Source organism: Diceros bicornis, chromosome 1 (genome assembly GCF_020826845.1).
Source record: "Diceros bicornis minor isolate mBicDic1 chromosome 1, mDicBic1.mat.cur, whole genome shotgun sequence".
Taxonomy (NCBI): domain Eukaryota; kingdom Metazoa; phylum Chordata; class Mammalia; order Perissodactyla; family Rhinocerotidae; genus Diceros; species Diceros bicornis.
In genome coordinates, this window is record NC_080740.1 from 85,364,321 (window position 1) to 85,383,073 (window position 18,753).

The window sequence follows — 18,753 nt, forward strand, 5'->3', positions numbered from 1 at the left end:
CGAAGGCAACGAGTGCTATGATGAAAAACAGGGATAGAGAATGCCGGGAGAGATGAGGCTGCTTTGGAGGACGGGCAGACAGGCCATGCTGACCTGAGTCTTAAAGGATGCAAAGGTGCCAGCAGTGGGAAGAGCTGGGGGAGGTGAATGCTGAACTGAGGACACGCAAGTTCCTGGACACACTTCTGACCCGCTTCCTTATCCCCTCGGCTGACCTTGCTGTGTGCTGTTCAGTTTAATACCACAAACTCTTGATGGTGATCCTCCAGTGGGCCAGGCCCTGGGCCCTGCCCCAAGATATGAGCTCAAATGCCGCCAACACTGTTCTGCCCTGGAGGAACTCCCTGGCCAGTGGGGGAGACAAGTGAGCCCCACCATGGCCAGCCCTCCCCTCTGCTTCTGGGCTCCTTCACCCAGACCCTCCACTGGGGGAAAGGGCTCCTTTCCCCTCCCCACTAGGGCCTGCGACTTCAAATCCTTACTAACTGCTCCCAGAGCAGAAATGGGGGGATGAAGTAAAGAGAAAAGCATGGGCTTTGTAGTCAAGACAGTCCTGGGTTCCAATCCCAACCCCAGTCCTTCCCAACTGCATGTCTCTGGGCAAGGGACTTCACTTCCCTGAGCCAACTGTCCTTTAAGTCTCAGGACCTGTGGTGGGGGTCCCACGCAGCACACAGCACCAGGTGGCCTTTGCCTTCCTCCAGCTGGGAGAGCCTTGGGCCCTTTCAGCCCTCCTCAGGAAGGTTCCTCCCCAGTCCTCCCCAGTCGGGAGGCAGTGATGAAGAGCTCCAGCTGCATTACTCCCACTATCAGATGGGGAAACCAAGGCCCAAAGTTAGGACATGATCCAGAAAATCCCAGCAGGTGCTTAGTAAATATTTGTTACATGAATTCATGAATGGGTGAATAAATTTGGGCAGATGTCTGTAGAGCCTTCCATTATGAGAGCTGGAAGGGCCCCCTGAGACTCCTAACTAGGGTGTGTGAACCAAGAATGGAGGGTAGGCAGGTGAGCAGATGTGCCAAGTTCCGTGTTTGTGTCTTTGTCAGTAGAAGTAGTCCATAATATTTTCCTCAATCTTTCAAACTGGGTTGCTGACGCAAGTATGTTTAAGAGCCCTGATTAAATCTGTGCCCCATTTTATAGACAGGGAAATTGAGTCCCAATTCACACAGGAAGTCAGTGGCAGAGCAAGCCTGAACGCACCCAGGCCTTCTACACACAGACAGTTGGAAATTCCAACATCCTGCCTCTCATCCCTGAAGCCCCCCTCCTATATGACTCCCAGCAAGGCCCCCACGAGCTTCACCCTTCCTCCAGCTTCTCCACAGGGAAGAGTGGAGGATACACTGCGTCTGGGAAGGCTTTCTGGACTAAGGAGTCCTGGCACTCAGCTCCCCAGTTCTTAGAATTCTCATTTTCTAATCTCTCTTTCTCTGTGTGTGTATCTCTCTCTGTCATTGTTCAGTTGACAACAGGTAAGAAGGGACAGCAAAAAATTACAATCTTAGGAACACCAAATACACATCAAAACATATTTGGCCAAAGAAGTGCTTAGAGGTAAATTTATGGCCTTAAATGTATTCATTAAAAAAATAAAAAAGATTTACAAAAATAAACTAAATTTTCACCTCAATAAACAAAGAAGAAATTAATTAATAAAAATAAAAACATTCCTGAAAGAGATGACATAAATAAGAGGATAATGAAATAAAAGTATCTTCTTTAAGACCAATAAAATAAACAAACCTTCGGCAAACACGATCAAGAGAAGGCACAACTGAGTAACGCTGAGAACGAAGAGCAGAGAATGTTAGCTCAGATTCACATGAAAGTCTCAAATTACAAGAGAATCATCCCACAATGTTATAACAACGAATTTGAAAACTTGGATCAAATGGACAATATTCTGGACACTGGCTTCCAAATTTGAGCGTGCATCAGAATCACCTGGGGGGCGGGTGGGCCCCGTGGCTTAGCGGTTGGGTGCTCACGCTCCGCTGCTGGCGGCTGGGGTTCGGATCCCAGGCGCGCACCGACGCACCGCTTCTCTGGCCATGCTGAGGCCGTGTCCCACATACAGCAACTAGAAGGATGTTGCAGCTGTGACATACAACTATCTACCGGGGCTTTGGGGGGAAAAAAATTAATAAATAAAATCTTTAAAAAGAATCACCTGGGGGGCTTGTTAAACACAGATTGCTGAGCCCTACCCCAGAGTTTCTGCTTCAGTCATTCCGGGCTAGGGTCCAAGAATCTGCATTCCTAACAAATTCCCAGGTGCTGCTGCTGCTGCTGGTCCAGGAACACACTTTGAGAACCACCGTCCCAGGGACTACTACCTACTCCATTTACTCCCCTTCCTGAGCTGCCTAACAGCTCTGTTCTGCCTGGATTGGGAAAAGAGGGGTTCTGTGATCAGCGGCCCAAAGCACCTACTGCTGGATGACTGAGAAGCTGGGCTCTCAGGCAGTGGGGGCCCAGGCAGCGAGGTGAGGGCCCTCACCCACGCCGGGCACTGTGCTGAAGGATCTCACCAGGACGAGCTCATTTAATCCATGGCATTGGTACTGCTGCTTTACTAGATAAGGAAACCGAGGCACCAAGAGGATGAATAACTTCCTGAGCCCACAGCCGGTAAACAGAGGTCGGAATCCAACTCTTAAACTCGCCATGGGACACTGACCGTGCCCTGGAAGCAATATTGGCCACACCACCCACACCTTCCCCCTAATTCTGTACCCACATACCCGTGTTGGGTAGGCCTTGTGGTCCCAATTTAACAGAGCCAGGAAGTGGCCAGAACAGGCCTGGAATCCAGGGCTCTGAAAGCCAGAAGGGAAGTGGAGCTGGGGCGGGGGGGTGTCATGTGAACTCTCTGATCCTAAGTTCCCTCCTCAGGTAAATGGGGCCCTTTCCTCACAGGGTCGTTGTGAGGAATAAATAAGGGCCCAGCCCCCTGCCTGGCACACACACAGTTCTCAACCCACACTAGCTCTTCTGTTGTCCTTAAAGTTATTATTATATAACAGCCAGAGTTTCTCACAGGCGCTTCCACAGACCTTATCTCGTTTACTTCTCACAGCCACCCTGGGGGTAGCTATTACCCTGTTTTACAAATCAGGAAAACAAAATGAGGCTCCAGGAGGGGCAATGAAGGACCCAACAGCCCCAGACCACCAGTGGCAGAGCCTGAAGTAGAAGCAGGAGGCACCCAGCACCAGAGCAATGGCGTCTACTCCATCTGAAGATTCTTGTCCCCCGGACGGAGCGGAGGAGGGCCTGCCCACGCCCCAGGCACCCCGCTCTCCTCACCCCTCACCACCCTGCGGCCTCATTCTCCCCACCCAACACTGAGGTTCACAAGGGCCAGCGACTTGCCCAAGGTCACATGGGGGCGGCGACCTAACTCAGGGACGTAGGCCTTAAGACTGCAAATCCTGAGGCCTCTCGGTTGTTGGGGGCAGATTATTAGGAAGAATCCCCAACCTGTGGCCTCTTGCCCTTCCCGGTCCTCCAAGACTGATCCCACCGGTAGACAAATACATCTTTGTCTCCAAGACACTGAGCCTCCGCAAATAAAACTGCAAACAAATAAACAAGAATAAGAAGAAGAATACAGCAACCATCACGCTGGGGGTGCGGGTGGGGGCGGGAGGGCGGCCGCGGCGGTCAGCGCCTGCTGTGTGCTGGACCCTGAGCCCCGCGCTCTCAATATCTCCCTCTCGGCCAACGACGATCCCGCAATGCGCGCATTGCCCATTTTACAAATACTAAAAGCAAAGCCTAAAGGTGTGGAGGCACTTGCTCAAGGTCACTCAGCTAGAAAGTGACTGGCCCAAATGTGAACACATTTCTAGCCAACCGCACATCCGAGCTCTCACCATGTCCACAAGAGAGCGAGCGCGAGGAAGAGGCCTGGCCGGGGGTGCGGTAGCCAGTTTGCACCTCACGATTTTAGAATGAGCGGGTAGAAAACGATTCTGGATGTCTCCCCCAGGGGAGACAACTGAGGCTGGCGCGCGGGGGTGGGGGGGGCGTGACGGCCCTGCGTGCGTGCGGTCCTGTCCACGGCGCCCCACGGCCCGCCTAGACAGCCCCCGAGGGCGCGAGCAGAGCAGGGAGTGGTCCCAGCGCCCAGGCCGGCCTGGAGCGGGAGGGGCTGGCTGCTCCTGTTGCCTAAAGAAATCCCGCTATTTGCTCTAAAGATGAGCCGCCCCCGCCCTCGCCCCTCGTGAACTCCATGTCCCCACACCTGCCGCGCCACGGGCGGGTCTCCACGCGCGACCACAGTCCCGTCCATCCTGCAACGAATTTCGAGGGGCCGGATCCCTATTCCCTACCGGGCGACCCCGAGTCCCCAGCCCCGCCGGGCCCGGAACGCGTGGGCACCTGCGAGTCACTCCTCGTCCGCCTGGAGGGAGCCAGGGAGCGTCTCCAAATTGGCCGCGACGCCGCGGCCGAAGCCCGGGCGGGGGCGAATTCTCCCCACGCGGGTTGGTGTCCTCCGGAGCGTGGCGCACGCCGCGGGACTGCCCTCACCCCGCGCGCAGGGAGCGCGGAGCTTGGGCCCGGTGGTGCGCCCCTTTCGTTGCTCTCGCAGCGGTGGAGTGTCCAAGACGCTTCCGCGGATTCCGCAGGGTCGTTCCGGAGTTGCAACTCCATCGTAATTGAAAGGATTCATATGGTTTGATTTTTGCTCAGATGAAAAAATTTGCGAGAAAACGAAAACTCCCTCGGCAAAGGACAATTTCACAAGCAGAACGCCCTGCCCGCCCCGCGCAGCGGCCGGCAAGCTGCCCCGGCCCGGAGGAGCGGGGAGCGTCTGCTAATTGCAGCTTCGTTAGATTTCGGGTTTGGGAGGCTGCGGTTCAGGCGCTAATATCCGTCGCCCATTATCCCGGCTAATAAATTTGACCTATTGTTCGTTTGTTAAAATGATGTCACCTTGGAACAGTCCCTAAGCTCCTATTTCCATGAATTAGGCCTTTATTGAAAGCCGGGAGCCAATGGGAGGAGAGAGGCTTGTTGATCGCAGCCAATGGCTGCGGCGGGAGAGGAATTAGCAGCGGAAACTCCAGGTTCGGTTCAAGAAAGATGACACAGAGCCTGTCGGGCCCGCGCACTCTTGGCAAAGTTTCAGTGCGAAGAGAGGCGCCGGGCGCTCCATGGCCGCGCCGTAACGGGGACCCAGCCGCCTCCCAGCCCAGCCCAGCCCAGCCCTTCCGCCCGCCCAGGATGGAGGCGCCCGCCAGCGCGCAGACCCCGCACCCGCACGAGCCCATCAGCTTTGGCATCGACCAGATCCTCAACAGCCCGGACCAGGACAGCGCACCAGCCCCGCGGGGCCCCGACGGCGCCAGCTACCTGGGAGGGCCCCCCGGGGGCCGTCCGGGCGCCACATACCCGTCTTTACCAGCCTCCTTTGCCAGCCTCGGCGCCCCCTTCGAGGACGCGGGATCTTACAGTGTCAACCTGAGCCTGGCGCCCGCCGGCGTGATCCGGGTGCCAGCGCACAGGCCGCTGCCTGGGGCCGTGCCGCCGCCTCTGCCTAGCGCACTGCCCGCCATGCCTTCCGTGCCCACGGTCTCCAGCCTGGGTGGGCTCAATTTCCCCTGGATGGAGAGCAGCCGCCGCTTCGTGAAAGACCGCTTCACAGGTGAGCAGGGCGGGCGAACAGGGGCCGGGCCTCGGCCCTCCCGGGGCCAGAGGCGCCGCGTCCTCTGTACTCCATTCCGGGAAACGATTCCAGAGGCCCAAACGCGGCAGAGGCCTCAGCGCCCAGGGTCCCGGGCAACCATAGAGGGGAGGAAAATCAGCGAGCGAGTTCCGGGGAAATAAGCCTGTGCCCGGGGGAAGCCAGGGGACGAGGGGGGCATCTCCCAACAGGCTTGGTGCCTCTGGGACGCGCGGGACCAACGAAATGCGGCGCACTCTCAGCCCCATCGGGCGGCACGGGGTCCCCATGGGGCCTGAATGGCAGTCGAGCCGGGCTGGGCTTCAGGGGGCCTCGTGTGTCTCCGCAGCGGCGGCGGCGCTCACGCCCTTCACCGTGACCCGGCGCATCGGCCACCCCTACCAGAACCGGACGCCGCCCAAGCGTAAGAAGCCGCGCACGTCCTTTTCTCGGGTGCAGATCTGCGAGCTAGAAAAGCGCTTCCACCGCCAGAAGTACCTGGCCTCGGCCGAGAGGGCGGCGCTCGCCAAGTCCCTCAAAATGACGGACGCGCAGGTCAAGACCTGGTTCCAAAACCGGAGGACCAAGTGGCGGTGAGAGAGGCCAGGCCCACCTAGCACCCGCCCTTCACCCGCCCCGCGCCGTAGCCTCGCGCTCTCCCCATCCTGTGCCACCCCCTACCAGCCCTCCCAGGGCTGCGCCTACCCCTCCTTCCCAGATTTTATCTCCCTTCTCTCCTTCCCGCCGGCCTGTGGTTCTCTCCCCACTCTCCCGCGCCTCGGCTTCTCCTGCATTCCCATCTCTGCGTCGCTCTCGTCCGCCTCTCCAACTCTCTCCGTGTTTTAGTCCGTTTCCTGCGCTCGCTCGGTTTCCTCTCATTTCCCCCTGCCCAACAAACGCCCCGCCCCGGGCCTCTCGCGCACCCCTTATCCCTCCTGCTTGACCTTTCGGATTTCAGACAATCCGCTCGGGCTCTGAGTTCTCCTTCGAGCTCCCCGTTCCGACTCCAGCCCCCTTTTTATCCATTCCCTGTTTTTATCCAACCCGTGAACTGCGAAGCGATCGCTTCCTGGAAGAGGGGTTCGAGACAGGGCCGGGAGAACTGAATGGGGCTGACCCGGCCCGGGGACACCGCGCGGACGGTGCAGAGCCAGCCAGCCCGCCCACCCGCGGACCCCAGTGACCCGGCTGCCTGCAGGGCCGAGTTAGTTACACATTCACCCTGCCCTTATTATCCCGCAAAAGAAACAATCTTTGTTGTTGGCGAAGCCACAATACCCGGGCGTGCAGGTGGGCGGCGGGCAGAGTCCCCTCCTGGCGACCGCCTCGCGCACAACAAAAACAAACGATCCCAACCCACTCCCCGGACGCGCGGGCCTCGGGCGGATAGCGCGGGCCGGGAGGCAGACGGGCTCTGCGCCTCGAGGCTCCTGACTGGCCTCGGCTCCCGGGGGCGCTGGGGCCCCGCTGGCCACCCCGCGGTACCGGGTGCATGATGGTGCTGTCCCTCTCCCTCCCCCGGTGCAGGCGGCAGACGGCGGAGGAGCGGGAGGCGGAGCGGCAGCAGGCGAGCCGGCTCATGCTGCAGCTGCAACACGACGCCTTCCAAAAGAGCCTCAACGACTCCATCCAGCCCGACCCGCTCTGTCTGCACAACTCGTCGCTCTTTGCTCTGCAGAATCTGCAGCCCTGGGAGGAGGATAGCTCCAAGGTCCCCGCCGTCACCTCTCTGGTGTGAGCCACCAGCCCGCACCGTCGCCAAGGATCGCCGCCCGCACAGGGCGGGACGCCCCGGACCCCCAGCCAGGCTGGGGGGGAACCGAGGCCGAGAGGGGAAGGGGCCGCCAGGCTCGAGTAGGCCCCGGGCGCGGCCGCATCCCCGCCGGCCGCGGAGGGGGGCTGGGCCTCGGGCTCCGCGCGGCTGCACAATCCGAGCCCCCGCCCCGCGCCCAGTCCCGCCCCAGGCCCGGGCCTGACAAAGAAAGCGCCTTACGTTTCTCCGCCCCTCGCCCGCACCCCCCGGGCCGGGCGCCTGTATTATACTTTGTACTTTTGCCCAAACGTGTAAATAAAAAAGTTTTGGCTTTTTTTCTTTAGAAATCGGCCACCTGCTTCCCCCGCGGGGGCCGCTGGAGGAGGGGCGGTCGACCAGGTGGTTGGGGGAAGCGCCAGGGGCTGGGGCACCCTGCGTTTAGGCTGGGTCCACTCCTCTCCTTTTCCGTTCCTTTTATTTAAGTCGTTTTATTTAATAAAAAAGTTAGCTATTTCACTTAACGCCGCTTTCATTTCGTTTTCGTTCCAATAACGCTCGGCGACCCCCGGCCCTGCGCCCACTCCTACGACGGTAGAGGCGGCGCCGCGGTGCGCGGGGGCGCGGCCACTTCTCCAAGCGTCGTCAGCATTCGCCTCAGCTCGAACCCCGGCCCGGGCTCCGCGGAGGATCCGCGGCGCAGGTCAGTGCGTGCCGGCCGCCCGCCGTCCGGGTGCCCGCGGGACGGGGGGACGTGGGAAGGGCTCCCTAGGCCCAGAGGTCGCAGATCAGCGCCAGGTAGAGTTGGAGTGAAAGGCCCCGCCTGGGCGGGTACTTAGGCCGTCACAGGTCAAACCCACCTAGGGGGCGCGAGGCACGGTGACATCGAACTTCTCGAAATGCGGAGCCCCCCCCCCCGCCGCCCACAACCGACTGTCCGCTGTCTCTTTCCAGTGAGGCCTCACAGAGGCGCTGGGCCGGGCCCCCCGCTGGCTATTTGGGATCCGGGCGCCCTGCGGGCGGGCTGTGCGCGTCGCGGGTCTCCAAGCGCTCGGCGTCTGGGGAGTGAGTGCAGCGCACAGCCCCAGGACACCCGCGCCCTTTGGGCTGAGTGAGACCACAGGTGCATCGTGACGTCATGTGACGTCACCGCCGCCTCGGCGGCGTCACTAGCCAGGAGGGAGCCGGCGCCCGGAACGCCCGGAACCCCCAGCCCAGGTGTGAAAGCGGCGGGGCCGGGTCCACTCAGCTTCAACTCCGCTCAAAAGCGGGAAGTTTCGGGATCACGGGTTCCGCAGCGGGTCGCCCCTTCCAGCGACAGACATACTCGGAGTGTCCGTGCACATTACCTCCTGCTCCTTGATTTTTTTTCCTTTTATCAATCTCCCTTTCGGTCTTTTAAAAACTTTTCTTACTTCTGGCCTCTCCGTTTCTTTCTGTGCGGTGTTCCCTATTTTCTCCTCTAATTGTTATTCTTGGTCTCTGTGTTACCATATCTTTTTCTCTTTCTTTACAGTTTATAGTTTACGTATAGTTTCTCTATATAGCTCCTTCTCTGTTGCTTTTGGTTTCTCTGACTTATCTTTCTTTGTCGTATCCTCTCTTCCTCCTCCCTTCCTCTTTCCATTTCTGACTCTCACGTCCTTTGTCACTCTCTGTGTTTCTCTTTCTGTCTCCCTCCTTCCTGCCCTCCTCTCTTCTCATCCTTTTTCTTTTCTCTTTCTCTCTCTCAGAATCTCTTTGCTTCTCTCTCTCTCTCCATCTCTCTCTCCCTCCCCTTCTCCCTCCTTCTCTTCTCCAGGCCGGGCTCCCAGTAGTTCCCTGAGGCTAAACCCTTCCGAGAGGCTGTCCCAGAGGCCCTATACACCCCACCCGCCTCGTCCCACTGCCTCCCGCGGGCTGCGCGCCACCCTGCGGGCTCGGGTGTTTGGGCGCCTTCGTTGTAGGCGGACTGTGGGCGGTCTACACTGGCCGGGCTCGAGGGAGGGGAGGGAGTCTAAATCACGGCTGGAGCTCCCAGCCCTCCTGCCTCACCTCCACCTCCAGGCCCTACTCAGCCGCCGTCTGAGTCTGGGGACTTACAGACACCCCAGAGAGGGACTAGAGTGACTCAGACCTTCGGGTCTCTTCGTGGGTGTTTTCCTGAAATGCTTCTACTTTCTGCGCTATATAGCCCGATGAACGCCGCCATCGGGATGGGAAAAGCTGGCCCTTCCGCTGGGGACTCGAGCATCTAAGAACCAGAGCGACCTTCTTTGCCTTTGCTGGCCGGGCAGTCCCTTCCTCGAGGACTGGCGTCGCTTTCCAATTTCCGTCACTTTTATTCTATTTCCCCATAATAAGGCTTAGTGGTTTTTGTTTTTCTAAATTATTTTCGGTGTTTTGCCAGGGTGACCCTCGATTCTAGGGCCTTTGGGGGGACACATGCACGTCCTTCTCTTTCTCTCTGGTGCCTCGCTTTGCGCAAAAGGTCTCTGAGCGAGAGGCCCGCCCGTGGTGGCGTTCAGGCCGGCTCGGGGACGGGGATCTAGTCTCGCCGCGGCCCGCGGGGGCGCCAGGTTTCCCCACTGGGTGCCTCGGCGGCGTTCGCCCTCTCTGAGCGCTTTGCTCCGACCCAGCCTTGCCCAGCTCGAGACGGGCTACGAGTCTTCCCATTAGGGAGCTGAGCCTACTTGTGTGGGGCCAGGTCGCGACTCTCCCTCGCCCATGCCCACTCAGAGCAGTGTGGGCGCCCCCAGCAGGTGGGAGCGTTTGTGAGCGTGGCAAGGTGTTTAGTGCCTAAACTCCTGATACACGAAGCCTGGAGGTCGCCGTTTCCCCTGTGGCTGCGCCAGACTGGAGCCCGAGGACGCCCGGTTAAGGGACACGGCTCGCAGCTCCCCCACCAGGAGGGCGGTGCAGCAGAGTGGGGCGCGGAAGGATCTGGATCAGCAGGCGCCCCCCGCAGCCCCAAGGCTGAGCTTAAAGAAAAGAGAGTCTGGAGTAGGTGGGAAGGCCCACATGGGCGCCTCGCCCGCGATCTTCTCCCAACATTAGGCCCCTTCTTGGCCCGGGGAAGCGGCCGAGGCTCTAGGGGGAGGCGGGTGAGTGTGGATGCCCAGTCCCGCCGCGGAGGGGATTGAGGACCAGAAGCAGCCGGCCTCTGGGCGGGGACTGGAGACTTGGCCTCGCCGCCCTTCCCGGTGGCCTTCCCTAGCCTGGGCTGAAGCGTCTCTAAAGCCGCGCCCATTTTACAGATGCAGGACCCGGGGGCAAGAGGCAGCTTCGCGGCCCAGGCCGACTGGTCGCGTGGGCTCTCCCCGCGCGCTGGTTTCCGGGCTCCACCCGCAGGTGGGCGGCCGGGGCCGAGGCGTCGGCAAAGAGGGGCGAGGCTGCCCAGCCCAGGGGCCAGGACTTAGCCAGGAGCCAGGAGCACTAGGCTCTCCCCGAGAGCCCCCGCACCGCGTGGAGTCTGGGGTTGCGGGGGGGTGCACCGGCAACTCGGCCGGATCAGAAAGAGAGAGTAAGGGAAACTCTGCGGCCGGCCGCTCGCTTCCCGAAAGTGGCAATGACTCCCCTCCAGCAGCTCCCAGTGCGGCGCCGGCCGGGGACCGCGAGCTGTGCGCGCCGTATGTGGTTCACCGTGACCCGCACATCTCCGCGAGGTGTGGATGACCCTCCTCACCTTACGGCTGGAAACACTAAGACTCAGAGAAGTCCAGAAATCAGTTCTGGGTCGCACGGTTGCGGCGGTCCCGCGCTCTTGGCCCCAAACCAGGCGCTCTCTCCAATATTTGGGAGGAAAGGGGGACTTTGCCGGGTGAGGGGATGGGAAGGCGGCCTAGAGGACACCTGCAGCCACCCTGACACTAGGCCCAGGGGTCTCAGTGGGGCAGAAACGCCTTTCCTCTCTGGCTTGGGTGGTGGGCTCGGGCTCCGAGTTCCAAGGGCGCCCTGCGCATCTCGCCTCCAGGCTTGCGCGCCGGCCCGCGTTGGCTATCGTGCAGGAGCGGGGAGACGCCCCGCCGCGGCCGCCTCGAGCTCAGCGATGAGACCCGAGGCCCCGCGGGCGGCCCTGGGCCCGAGACCTTCGCCCGCCCGCCTCGGCAGTTCCGGGAGCACCTGGGGCCTGCGGCGCTTCTCGCGGACCTGCGGCCGAAGGATGCGGCCTTGCCCAGGCCGGTCGGGCCGCCAGCTGCGCCGTTTCGGCGGCCGGGGCCCCGGCTGCAGCAGGCGGTGCGCGTCTATTCCGCCTAGGTCCGGCTAGGCGCTCCGCGTTAGGGGCCTCGGAACGTGACCTCCAACTTCCAGCGGACACCGCCAGGCCAAGGACCGGGCCTAGGCTGCAACTGCGCTGGAGGTTCCTGGGAACCTTCGCCAACATCCCAACCTCGGCCTCAGCGCAGCTCAAGTGCAGACCAAGGCCCGGGAGCGGCGGCGTGGTGCGGGCGCCCGCGTTCTGGACCCGTGGAGGTTGCTCAACAGCCGAAGCGGTTTCCTAGTGCGAAATCCGCCGTCGCCGCGAGGTCTCCACATTTCCAAGCATCCGCTCGGTTATGAGAGTCTCCTCTCAGCGACGCCCAGGCCCAGTCGCTCACTTTTTTATGGTTCAGACTCTCGAAAAATCCTCGCGGAATTGCCACATGATCGGTGCCTTCCCTCATGCTACCCAGCCGCCCGCCGGGCCGCACGGCTTCTCCGCTCAGGCTGTCCCTCACTTGCTGTGTGGCCCTGAGCGAGTAGCTTTGACTCTCTGCGCTTTGGTTTCTGCATCTGTAAAATTAGGGCTCCATAGTCATTAAGGATTCTCCTAGGGAAAGTAAAAACCCGTGCCTTATGGTACAGCTGATTATCAATTTATTGTGAGAATAAAAACATTTTTAAAAAATATATTTATGGGTAAGAAATCTAATTAAACGCCTACTAATAATGCAGGTGTTTAATCAGAGGTGTTGCTCTTTTGGAGGAAAGGGCAAGAAGAGGGCACTGTGGCCAATTCTCCTGCGGTCACTAGAGGTGGAGACCTTGGTGGAGAGAAGTCATCTCAGAAACCGGGCCTGGCTGGATCTGGTTAGATCTGGTAGTGTCCTGGCGTTACCCTGAGATCAGTGGCCATATCTGCCTCTCACTTTAGTTGAAATGATCCCACAAAGTTGTTCTTGTGTCAGACCGGCTGACAACTAATGAGTTAGTTATTAAACTCCTTTGGTGTGCTCCCAGTTGGTGTGGAGAGGAGGTGGGTGGGAGAAGAAAAACCATATTTGAACAGAATATTTGATCCGAGGTTTTTGCACCTTCTACCATCCGACTGTGTCCCCATTCTACGAAGAAGGAAGTTGGGGAGCAGAAAAGACAGGCACCTGCCCAGGGTCACCCCGCACCTTAACTTGGCTCTGGACTCAAATGCCGGGTCCTCCCGACCAGCTGGCTGTCCCGACCCAATCACAGATCACAGCCTGGAAAAGCTCCCCCAGCCTCAAGGTCATTGGAGAGACTTGTGCTGACCCAGATTCCCCCGATTTAAAGAAGCGAAATCTTCAAATGGAGTGAGAATCTTAGATTGGCTTTAAAAGCCTCCAGACCCGCACAGCTCCTGTGTTGGCCTGCTACCTGCCGTGTGTTGGCTTTGCTATCAAGCCCTAATGATCCATGGATTTATCTGGACGTGCTGACACTCTGGAAGGCCTGGAACCTGGGATGGCAGCGCACCTGTGCCGCCTTCTTCCCCCATGCAGGAAAAATTCACTCCTTCCTCCTGCCTGTATAGCCGCAGCCAGCAGGAGGGACGCGGAGTGCTCTAGGGGGAGACTGACCGTCTGAGGAAGGTCTGCCCTCGCAGTACTAATAGGCACTGCCCGCCGAGACCCCGGGGCTGGAGAAGGTGGTGTTGTGCTCAGAAGGGCGCCAGTGAATATCCAGCATGCTAAACAGGGCGCGCTGGCATCTGCTGTCTGGGCCACCACAGCTGGGACACTTTTGTTCCTAGGAAGCAGTGGGACTAAGGAGGGGGGCGTGTGGAGAGCAGAGAGGAAATTCAACCCCGGGGAATATGCGGGAGAGGGCTCTGGGAGGGGTCTCCTTTATTAATGCCTACAGTTTCAAGTTCTTTTGTTGGAGGGGGCGGCTGGGGACCCCTGAGCAGGGATGGGGCTGTGTGCCCAGCCTCCAGCTCCTGGAGCTGCGGCCGCCTGTCCTGTCCCATGGCGAATCTAGAGCCCAGCAGCTACTGTTTGTGGAGAGCATCTGCGCAATCTCTGTACTCCTCACAAGGACCCTAGGAGATAGGTGCTATTGTAATCCCCATTTTACAGATAAGGAAACCGAGGCTCTGAGGGGTGACACGGCATCCCCGATGCCCCTCTGATGCCGGGACTTTAACCCAAGCCAACAGACTCCAGCTCACCGGCTTTTACCCACTGAGGCCCCTCAAACCTCCTTGTTATTAAAGCCAATGTCTTCATGTGACTGCCAGAGGGAATTCTGACCGGTTTGGAAATTATCATCCCTAACCAACTTCAGGCACAACCCAGAACATCCTGGATTGTACTCACAGCAGTGTCGTTGCTGCTGCTGCTACTGTTGCCGTCCCCTCTTACTTCTCTTTTGAGCCCCCGAAGGTAGTTGGAAGGTACTGGGTCTTCCGCTTTATCTAAGGGGTTCAGGGATCTTCCACCGCCCTCTTCCCAAGCCCAGGCTAACAAACAGGCTCTAGTGAGCCCCCTGGGTGCTGATGAGCACGGTGTAGCCCTCAGCTGCCAGACCCTGAGGGCTTTTGCTCCGGGAAGAGAGATGGGACTTACATGTGGTTTGCCTCCAGTGCCAAAATGCCCGCAATGTGTATGGAGCTTTAACAGGCTTGGGTTAAAATCCCAGCTTTCCCCCTCACCAGCTGTGTGGCCTTGGACAAGTCTCTCTGCCTCTCTGAGCCTCAGTGTCCTCATCTGTGCTCTGTAAGGATAGGTCTTCCTCACAGGGCTGTTTGGGGATTAAATGATATAATCCATTGAGCATTTCACCAGGAGCCTGACGCATGATAAGCACTATGATACATTTACTATTCTTCTTGTTAGTGGTAGATGAATTTTCACAAGATAAATGTTCTTGTTCTCCTCCTAGAGAGAAGGAAGCAAACTTAGAGAAGGGGACTAACTTGCTCATGGGCAGACATTAAGTGGTAGAACTAGAATTCAAACCCAGTTATGTCAGAGTTTAGAGACCTGTCGCACCTCAGTCTGTGCAATAGCTCCCCCTTAGAGAATCTTCTAGAAATGGTTGTTGACAATCTAGATGATTCTAAGTAAGAGCAACCAAGTGCTTCTGGGGCTTTGGTTTACTTTGGTTGCTGATGTTTGGCACACTGCAACTGCTCCGTACTTGTTTATTAAATAATCGTAACGGTCAGTGGCATTTCCAGAACATCCCCGTGGGCCAGGCAGTGGACTAGGCTTTTTACACGGGTGATCACATTCAACCCTCAAAACAAACCTAAGAAGTAGACCCCATTTTGATGATGAGAAATTCGAATGTGGGGACATTACACAACTTACCAATGTCCCACAGGGTGTGGATTGGGATCCAGCTGTTCTGACTCCAGAGAGGGAAGAAGCCTACCATGGGCCGAGCACTGCACTCAGGACATCACCACTCCTCCAATTATCTTACAAAATGGTTTGGAAACCCTGTCTCACAGATGAGAAAACTAAGGCTCGGTGAGTTTAGAGTGTGTTTGCCTGAGGTCACATAGCCATAGGACTATGACAATTCTCCATCTACTAGCCCATGCTCTGGTCTGTTTCGGAAGTTGAGGTCTTCAACCAAAGTTGGGGTGCTCTATGGAGATGGGGAAGACAGGGTTATGGAAGGTGTAGTTCTCACACAAATACGAGATGCCTCGTGGCTTCTCCCATGAGGAGGCCAGGCAAACAATGTTTCCTGGACTCACTGAGGGAGGGAACGTCTGTGATATTCGGTGAGCAGACAGTGATGAAGTGTCTGGAGTAAGACGAACACAAATAGATAACCCGGGCTGAGGGCCTGCAGCCTGCTCTCGGCCTGCAAGTCACAGCAGAGCCTTGCTGGGCGCTGCCCCACGGTGCCTCCATCTTCTCCTCCTCTCCTCGCCTCCCTTCCCGCTGCACTATTGGGGTCCATCCCCACCTGCCTCAGAAAGGAGCTGCTTTTGATGAAGACCCTGGGCCTTTTATACAGATCATGTTCAAAAGCAAGGGAGCGGGGACATCTGTGTTACTCAATTGCATCTAAGACTTAAAGATCAAGTAGGGTGGATTGTTGTGTTTGTCCTCAAATCCATTGGGTGAAAAGCAAAAGACCTGGAACGTGGAGTTACTACATCCCGAAGGGCAGGGTCTGGGCTGACGTCTTGGATTTGTTTCTTCCACATATGCCAGGTTTTGCCAACCTGGGCATGCACTGCCCCAGACAAGCTTCTCCTGGGCCCCATAATGCTCAGCATGCCAGGCACTTAGTAGGCGGTTCCGGGGTAGTAGGGGTTCCGGGGTAGTAGGCGGTTCCGGGGTAGTAGGGGTTCCGGGGTAGTAGGGGTTCCGGGGTAGTAGGCGGTTCGGGGGTCCTGGCGACTGCGCAGCTGCCAGCACCCCACCCCGTAGGGCTGTGCTCGGTGAGTAGAGGTCAGAGCTGAGGCTTCTCTGCAGGAAGGCTGCAGCAGCAGCCCGAGGAGAAAGTTGAACCTGCACTTTATACAGTTTAAAAATGATTCGTCAAGGGCGACAATTTACAAAATATATTTCTGTTGCGGCATCTCCCAATCGCCAGGATTTATGGCTTCAGCTCTCAGATTTGAAAGCACACCCGCGTGCTCTAGCAGATGGGAAAATGTATGAACAATTTGTTGGCTTTTTTTTTAAATCAAGTTTCTCCAAATATGTAAACTCGGAGAGCGCCTTATTCTTTTTAAATGATCATTCATTTGTCTCCAGACTCTATCTTTTGGCACAATTTATTATTCTCTATTTCAAAAAACTTAAATGCATTTTGCATATTAGCACGTAACTCTTGTTCCTGTCTCCTCAGTTGTGGAAAGGGCTGGATTGCTTTTATAAAGAAAAAAATGGCTAATAAAATTGGCCTCAGCACCATTGCTCTGCAATTCTTATGAACAGTAAAGTGGTACTTACCGTCATTGATGTTAAAAGCTATTTCTAAATTATGGTGCCATTTATTATCTCTAGTGTCCAAAGTAAGTTTAAATGACGCTTATAATTCATGTTTTACCAAATTTCCTTCCCCCCCCGAGGATACCTCTGATTAACTTATGCACATTAAAGCGCTTTTTAAATTCTTCTTTTATTGCCATTATGCTCTGAAAATCTCAGCGATTCTCAAAAATGGGTAATAAACTTGAGATAAAATGCTGCAGTTTTAGATCAATGCTGACATATCACTGTGGTGATTTCTACAGAGCTAAAGTGATAATGCTTCATATTTACGGAATATATACTAGGTTATTACTACAGTATTACCATTTTGTTCTAAGATGAAATGAGTAATTTACCAATTTATTAAACTGTTACATTTAAGTATTGCTTAGGACATTACCACCCCAATCTGTTTACTTAGCTTGAAGAGTTACCATTAAGATACCCTGTTTATTTAGGTAAAATTTGTAATCATCATGCCTTCCATTAACCAACTTATTTTTCTGCAAGGCTAATTGTCTGGAAATGAGTTTCTTCTTATTTACTGTGCTACATTCTGCTTAGCTGGCTAAAAACGTCACCCCAGCAAGAAGTGCTAGGGAAATTAATAATACATACAGAGAACAGTTTTAATTAGTATAATACCAAATGTTAATAAAAGATTTATGACACTGTTAAAAAGTTCTAACAGAAGCGGTCTGAATAGCTCTGGGCTCAATTTGTCAGGAGGACGGCCGAGGCTTCGGCCTTTGGTGGGAGGGCAGATTTGGTGATTCTCCGGAGCTGAGGGGCTCCTGGGAGCACGGGCTGGAGGTGAGAGGCTCTGCCTTTAGAATAGGCTAGCTGGGAGCTGAATAGCACGAGCTCACACTAAGGAAGGGGAATTTGGAACATGGATGTAGAGAATGCCAGCTCTAACTTGAAAGACCCCGAGTTTTCTGCCAAGTGGGAGAGGAACACAGTCCCAGCCTGAGGCCCTCCTGGGACATTTCCTGGGGCACCAATGATCTTTAGTCCGAGTTGAGAACAGGACTGAGAGGCTGGGCTGCTGCCAGCTCAAATCTATAGAGAAAATGGATCGACATGAAACGGTAAAAGGACAAATGATATTTACTGAGTATCTATTATGCGCCATTTGCTTACAAACATCTATTTTAATCTTCACAGCTGAGAGCTAGCATTATCTTCACTTTGTGGGTCAGGAAGTGAAGCCCTTGGAAGGGTAAGAGGAACCCCGTTTTTCACCTGCACCTTTTCTTCATGATGTCAAGCCAAAACAGGCATCCAGACATCAATCGGAGGCTTCCATTTTCATCTGGATGGGTTGGTGCACTCTCGTCCTTCCACCGTCCTGCTTGCCCCAGACGGGAGGCGCTCTTTCTTTACATGTTCATCTTCCCTCGGTGACATGAGCTCATAAGGCCAGCGGTCATTTCTCACCTTCTTTAGATCCTTGGTGGCTGGCACACATTAGGCCCTTTTAAAAAGAATTAAGGGACCAAGGGCAAAGGAAGTGAAAAGGAGAGGTGAATACAGCTTCCGTTTGCAGTGTTCCGGAGAAATAGTGACCTAGATAGGCATATGTTGTTGGGTTGTAGGAGGTCATCCCCCCTGCTGCCACGCCCACACAACCTGGCTGACTATAAAGGGTTATTCTTGCGGCCATCTTTTCCAGCCCCCAAGGGCCGGCCTGAGGAGCCTCGGGAATCCTCTGCACAGGAGCTGATGCTTTCCTCAAATTTGTAATAAAAGCTGACCAAGCCAGGTACTTTCCTAACGGTCTCTCCAATTGGAGAAACTCCATATCATGAGGTACTTGAGGGCTGATAACTCTTTTATCCTACTCTTGATTAAAAGAGAAAAAAAAAGTTCTTGGACAGAAGTTCTCCAGGATGTGGAGCATATGGCCCAGGTTGCTTCCAGAAAAAGAAACACCAGCTGGCCTGAACTCTTTGCTCTACTTGACTGTTCCCTCTGAGAAGGAATTTTAGTCCTTCAACAGACGAATGGATAAACAAATTGTGGTCTATACATATAATGGAATATTATTCAGCCAGGAAAATGAATGAAGTACTCATATATACTACAACTTGGGTGCATCTCCAAAACATTATGTTAAGTGAAAGAAGCCAGGCACTAAAGGTCACATATTGTGTGATTCCATTTATAT

General features: G+C 56.0%; 1 protein-coding gene across 1 annotated transcript; it reads left to right on the plus strand.

The window, feature by feature from the left end:
- The first annotated feature begins 5,140 nt into the window (after nucleotides 1–5,140).
- TLX3 (T cell leukemia homeobox 3) lies at nucleotides 5,141–7,942 on the plus strand. The gene is made up of 3 exons (XM_058545901.1): nucleotides 5,141–5,660; nucleotides 6,028–6,271; nucleotides 7,206–7,942. Exons 1-3 carry the CDS (start codon nucleotides 5,240–5,242, stop codon nucleotides 7,414–7,416), a joined length of 876 nt encoding a protein of 291 aa, XP_058401884.1. The 5' UTR covers nucleotides 5,141–5,239; the 3' UTR covers nucleotides 7,417–7,942.
- Nucleotides 7,943–18,753: the final 10,811 nt, after the last annotated feature.

What these genes read in the sequence shown, in the direction of transcription:
- TLX3 (XM_058545901.1), top strand. Translation starts at nt 5,240, where the DNA reads ATGGAGGCGCCCGCCAGCGCGCAGACCCCGCACCCGCACGAGCCCATC. An exon ending in CGTGAAAGACCGCTTCACAG is followed by an intron (nt 5,661 to 6,027) that starts GTGAGCAGGGCG and finishes GTGTCTCCGCAG; the next exon opens with CGGCGGCGGCGCTCACGCCC. An exon ending in AACCGGAGGACCAAGTGGCG is followed by an intron (nt 6,272 to 7,205) that starts GTGAGAGAGGCC and finishes CCCCCGGTGCAG; the next exon opens with GCGGCAGACGGCGGAGGAGC.